Source organism: Parus major, chromosome 26 (genome assembly GCF_001522545.3).
Source record: "Parus major isolate Abel chromosome 26, Parus_major1.1, whole genome shotgun sequence".
NCBI classification, from domain to species: Eukaryota; Metazoa; Chordata; class Aves; order Passeriformes; family Paridae; genus Parus; species Parus major.
Window position 1 is genome coordinate 886,960 of NC_031795.1, and position 6,425 is coordinate 893,384.

Sequence of the window (6,425 nt, forward strand, 5' to 3'; positions counted from 1 at the left end):
GTACCAGGAACACCACACACAGAGCCCAGGACACTGCTGTCACAGGCACCAGGAACACCACACATACACAGAGCCCACAGCACAGCCATCACTGGAACAGCCCAGGACACCGCTGTCACCAGGAACACCACACACACAGAGCCCAGGACACTGCAGTCACCAGTACCAGAAACACTACACGTGCACATTACCCCAGGACACTGACTGCACATGCAGGACACCTAAAGCCACAAGCACAGTGCCACAAAAGACACTCTGGACCAGACAAGTGACTGATTCAGAGGATGTGTCAGTGGGTCCACCTGACACCACACAGCCAGGAAATCCTGATCCCAAGACTGCAGCCCAACAGCAAACCACCCCATCATTCCTGCAGCTGAGCCAGGGAAGCCAGGAGGCACAGACTGGCATGGCAAACAGGCTGGCACTGGAGGCTGGCATCACTCACAGGTTACACACCTCAGAGGGTGCAGGCTCTGATTCTGTGCTGAGCCAGAACAAATCCTCCCCCATGCAATGGGCACAAGCATCAGCCAAATGCTGTCCTCAGATGCTCAAGTGAGAGTGGGCAGGGGGGTCTGCAGGTACAAGGGACCAGGGACATTGTTTTCTGGCACCATGAGAAGCTGCACAGGAAGACAAAGAGCTGGGAACCTAAATGGACACAACAGGGTGATTGCTGGTGGAGGGACTTGTGACAAGGGAGTGCTGTGGGCACAGAGACACATACCACAGCATGAGAAGCCAAATACACAAAGTTAGAACCAGGGGCATGTGGAAGATGCTCTCCAGAAAGACCCAGAACTGCCAATGATTCCCTGAGTGCCACCCACACAGAAGCATGCTGCTCACAAGGCACCAGGACCAGGCAGGAGCCATGGGTGTGCTGGGTTCATCCCAGCAGCATGTCACTCCCATGGGACTGTAAAGCCTTGAGGGGACATCATCCAGCTCCCACTGTGGTCACATCCCATCACCAGAATTTCCACGGTTTTCTATTTGTTTTCTTTTTAGACACGCTGGATTTGGGGGCAAAATATTGGCAGTCACTGGGAAAGCCCCATTTGAACATGGATCTTCAGGCTCTTTGGGGAGAACTTTGTTTCAACAGTGCATCCCCAAATATGTTTGTTTTCAAGTGTTTGCTCTGCTACCTTTCCATGGGAAATTTCAAAAGACATCTGGATTTATTTTTTCCTCAGCCCTTTTTCCACACTGCCATAATCACTGGGAACGGGGCACATCCCAAACAGCTTCATCAGAAGCTGTGGGGTCCTTGGATCCTATTTCCAGATCTTGTCCCCAGCTGCTGTAGCCATCTCAGCTGGAGAAAGCAGACATCTACTACTTGCTGTCAGCTCCTGAGAGCAGGCTGGAAGCAGCAACACAACTGTATACACTCCCCTTTCTCCTCACTACTACCCCAAAGGCAGGACTCCAGTTCTGTGGGCAAAAGGAAATAAATCCCTATCCCAACGACCTCGTCACACAGATGCTGTCACACAGGGGCCTTAAGAGAGGAATAGCATTAGTGGTATCAGGACAGTCCCAGCACTTTACGAGGCAATAACCTGCTCTCATCACTGTGAAGAGCTATTTGGTCTCTGACCTCCTCATGGTCTCCTGCCAGAGAACCTGGCTACTGCTTCCCAGTGCTGCCACAGGCACATTAGTGCTTAATTAAACCAGTAGGAACAACATGGGGCAGAGAGAGGAATGGGGCAGAAGTGCTTCTTTGATCCCACACCATGTGTTTCCCAGCAAGGATGGAAATCAGAAGGGAGTAACTTGGTTCCCATCTCCACGAGGGTCAGGAAGGTCCTTGCATGGCACATGTCAGATGCCAGTCTTTTCTGCACTGTGGTTTACTTTTTAAACCAGACTCAGATGCAACATGCAGCTCCCGCTTGTCATGGAGCCCATCTGCCCACTCCAGCCCTTGGGTCTCCTCCCCACCGCTGAGGAGCTGCTGGCACCCACTGCCCACCCAGCACCAGCCTGAGCACAGCTCTGCCCTGCCTGCGTGTTGGCACCACAAGGGTGGTAACTCCCCGTGGCTACGCACTGCCCAGCAAGGACATCCCTGCTGGGCCACCAGGGAAGGGTAGCACGGCCCACCCGAGGGCTGCAGGACTGAGATGGGTTATAGCTGCAACTGAAGAGTTTGGCAGGGCTGCAGACCCCTGCAGAAAGCATTTCAGGGAACACCATCTCCGCTGGGATCTCACGTGTGTCCGCCTGGGCTCTGGCCCACACAACACTGACCACTTATTTGTTGATGCGAATTAGCAGCCACTTAAGAGGCACCACATCCAGCAAGAGATGGAGAAGGAAATGGCTGCAGAAAGCAACTGCAGGATCTTGGAGGTGCTCTGGGGAGCTCTAGGTAAGTGCAACCATCACTGTTAGCACCACATGCACAGCCTGTACCAAAAAGGCCCTGCACCTGCACAGCCCCGTCCATCACACACGGACACGGGCATGGCACAACCAGCTCTTCCACCACGCTGGCCACGTGCCCTCCGTCCCCTTCATCCTGTGGCTGGGCACTGGCATAATTACCAACCCCAGCTGCCAGTCAGCTTTGATGAGAAGCCTCAGTCTTTGGTTGATGCAAAATGTATAATTTGGATGATGGAAATAGCCTCTACAAAGCACATGTGGTTGCTGCGTGCCAGTGACCTCTCCCGGCTTGCGCAGATTGCTCTTTAAACGTGGTTAAGCTACAAAGGCCTCGGTGCCATCAAACAGATGAGACAGCAGCAGTGACCGAACGAGAGGCAACGTTTGGACATTTCTGAATAAACTGTATTTTTGCCTGAGAGAGGCTTGGGAATGCTTCTGCCAGAAGCATGAGGCAGAGATGAGAATTCAGGTGTGGAGACCAAATACACAAAGACAAGGTCTCTGGAAGCCACTGTAGCTGGCAGGGCCAGGAGCTCAGAAGCTGCACAGGCTTCTCAACACAGGTCATCAGTTCAAGGACAACCACATCTGCAGGGGCTGTAAGTCCCCACAACTTCCACCTCTCTCTTCCCAGCACAAACCAAGCTTGTGGGTCTTCCCATGCCACTCTGGATAGGGTGTCCTTCAGCAGACATTGCCAAACAGCTCAGGCTGATGTTTTGCTTGCCAAAGGCATTGATGTAAGCAGCAGAGATCTTCCCTCCCACCCAAGTACCTCCTGTAGCAACCAGGAGAAAGCCCCTCTCCTGGTGCTCCTTACCAACCCTAGCAGGGTGTGAAGCCCACTCTCTGGAATCCAACTCTCCTGGGATCCCATTCCTTCTGGGTCCATCTCCACCACAGGAACCACCTCTTCCTGGGGAAGCCAGGTTGTGGAAGGTACCATCACCACTGGGGAAGATTTCATCTGCCTGGATCACAAGCAAAGGGGTCGGGAGGCTCAGCAAGTGTCTGCACACTCTCAAGTTGTGGCTGTGCCAGCACCACTGTCACATTGCTCCTTCCTCTCCAGATCCCAGGCTTCTGGTGGCATCCCCGCCACACACGCTGTCACTGATGTGCCAGGTCAAGGCTGGCTTGGGTGAGTAGGTGTGATTCAACATCACAACTCCCATGAATGTGGGAAGTACAACCCCATGGAAGGGAAGTTTCAGCAGGGTGAAGCTCCTGCTCTGTCCACCTCAGGAGCTCTCCCCATCCAACTCTGGACACAGCCCCCGATCCCTCCCACAGGAAGCCTGACAGTCCATATGTCTTGGAAAATTATTAGCAATATACAGAGGACAGATCTGGCAGAGTTTGGGCCTCATGGACCAGCTGACCAAGTCTTCAGATGCTAAGTGCAGTCCAAAGGGATGTTCAGCATCTCCCAAGGTCAAAGTCAGCCCTGACTGATGCTGGTGGAGGCTTGGTAACACCCCAGGAAACAAATCAGTTGCTGGGGACACTTCAGAACCATGATCTTCCACAGAGTGTCTTGGATCTCTGGCACTCCAGGGTACCACAAACTGGGAGTCACTCCTGCGTGGGCCAGACCTGAAAGGATTTCTCTCTTGGGGATGCTGAGGAAACTCCCACCTAAGAGCAGAGCATCATGGGGGGACACTGAGGTTCCCCCAGGCATCCCAACATCAGTGAGTAGCAGTCTGTTAGCCCCATAAGTGACAAATCCTCCTGCAATCCTGCCCTGCTCCCATGGCATCCGGTGCTACCGCAGCATTAGGTCTGAGGATGGATGTCTGTGGGATCACTGGGGCAGCCTGAGCCCCCATGGCCATGCTGACCTCCTGCATCCCACCTGCTCATCCCCACAGTCTGTGTGCCCAGGCCTCGAGCTTGCTCTGTGGCCTTCTACTTGTGAGCCTTGGGATGCCCCAGCATCGAGGCAGATCCTGCTGAGGAGGACACTGCTGCTGCCCCCATGGCTAGGGACAGCCAGGGGCCAAGGACAATGGTCTGGGAGGCTCCATGCCTGAGTGCCAGCACATGCTGGTGCATGCTGTGCCAGAGCCCTGCTGGAGCTGGGGCTGTGACACCCTGAAGGCTCCTGGAGCAGCCAGGGTATGCAGGGAAGTGGACTCGGTAAGTGCAGCTTTCCAGGTGCCTGGCCCCAGCACACACTACAGCTTGCTCCACATCTCCAAACCACCTCCCCTAGGCCCCAGCTGAGGCAAATCTCTCCCCTTTCTCTTCATCACACAGCAAGGACAAGGCATCTCAAGCCAGCTCAAGTGCCAGAGCAGCTCCTGGGCCCCTAAAAAGAGGTCCCAGGCAGGGAACTGGACACAGCAGTCCTGCCTGTACTGCTGCTCTCCCACCACCAAGCACCAGGGCTTTACAGCCGGCCAGCACGAGCACCACAAGCACCACGACAGCTGTGCAGGGCTCCCTTGTCACCTTCTCATGCCAGCTTGCCACACCAAACACAGCTCTTCAGAGCCATGAGCCTCCACAGCCACTGCCCAGCCCAGACCCCAGGCACTGCTGGTTGGGATGCAGGGAAGATGGGGTGTCAGTGAGAAGGCTGCCGAGGCAACCACAATTCCTAGAGATCAGCATGCAGCATCAGAGAATGGCAAGGGCTGGGATTACCTGTACCGAGAGCCAACACCACGGCCTGTGGGCAGTGGGTCTTGAGATCCGGGGCACAGCCAGCACTGGGCCAGTGCTCCTTGTTCTCATGGAAACCCACTATGCACACAATGCATACAACGAGCTCAGGGATCAAACCCACAGAGATAGCAAAGCGCAGGCAGCCACAGCCTGAAGCCGGCTCACGCAAGCCCTGCAGCAGCATCCTTGGAGAACCCTCCTCTGCCAAAACCCCACACCTCAGTGGAGCTCTGGATCTGCCCAAAACGAAGCAGCACCATGGACCCCCTCACACAGCAGCTCCAGCAGCAGCTTCCCAAGGTCACCCCCAAAGCGAGCCACGCCGATGGTGGGGAGCAGCTGTGGCACCCAGCTGTGCACTCCTCCATCGTGTTTGGTGGGTGTTTAGACAAGGGATGGCCAACAAGACATGTGGGGGAGGACAAGCTCCACCACCACCTGCCACTGCTCCTTGTGAGGAGGAACTGCCTTTCCTCCAAGGCAAGAGGCAGCTAACAGCACCTTCCCTCAAGCATGCCTTGGAGATGCACTGGGGGCTGGAGCCCCTCTGCTCTGGAGAAAGGCTGGGAGAGCTGGGGATGTTCAGCCTGGGGAAAGTCTCTGGGGAGACCTTAAAGCCCCTTTCAGTGCCCAAAGGGGCTCCAGGAGAGCTGGAGAAGGACTTTAAGACAAGGGCCTGGAGTGACAGGACAAGGAGGAATGGCTTTCCACTGACAGAGGGCAGGGGTAAATGGGATATCGGAAAAATTCTTCCCTGTGAGGGAGGGAAGGCTCTGGCACAGGTTGTCCAGAGAAGCTGTGGCTGCCCCATCCCCGGCAGTGGCCAAGGGCAGGGCGGACAGGGCTGGGAACAATTAGGGCTGGGGGAAGGTGTCCTTGCCCACGGCAGGGAGTGGAACACCATGAGCTTTGATGTCTTTTCCAACCCAAACCATTCTGTGATTCTGACCGACTGGGGACACCGAGGCCGATGATGACTCCTTTCCCCTCAGCCTCCCTTCACTTCAAGACACCGAGGTGGCCCCCAGCGGCTCCTCACGGAGTGTCAGGAGCCCAGATGCCTCCAGCTGCCACCTCCGGCCATTCCCATGTCGACGTCGAGCCCGGCGGTCGCGCCGGCCGCACTCACCCAGCATTTGGCTGAAGAGCAGCTGCTCCAGGTCGCCCAGCACCGTCACCACCAGCTCGGGGTCCACCTTCAGGTACGGCTTCTCCTCGGTGCCCGCCGCCACCGCCGGCCCCTTCCCGCCCAGCAACTCATCGTCGCACTTGCCGCCGCCGCCGCCGCCCGCCTCGGGGGCCTTGCTGAGGGGCTTCACCTCGGCGTAGGGCCCGCGGGGGATGCG

The 6,425-nt window shown here is 56.2% G+C and overlaps 1 protein-coding gene across 1 annotated transcript in view; it reads right to left on the reverse strand.

Moving 5' to 3' along the window:
• Positions 1-6,425, reverse strand: part of NAV1 (neuron navigator 1) — a gene marked incomplete at its 5' end in the record, with an annotated part of 56,922 nt that extends 50,497 nt beyond the window's left edge. Inside the window, one exon of the mRNA XM_033519839.1 lies at positions 6,209-6,425. Coding sequence (XP_033375730.1) covers positions 6,209-6,425 — 217 coding nt within the window. The remainder of the gene's footprint in view (positions 1-6,208) is intronic.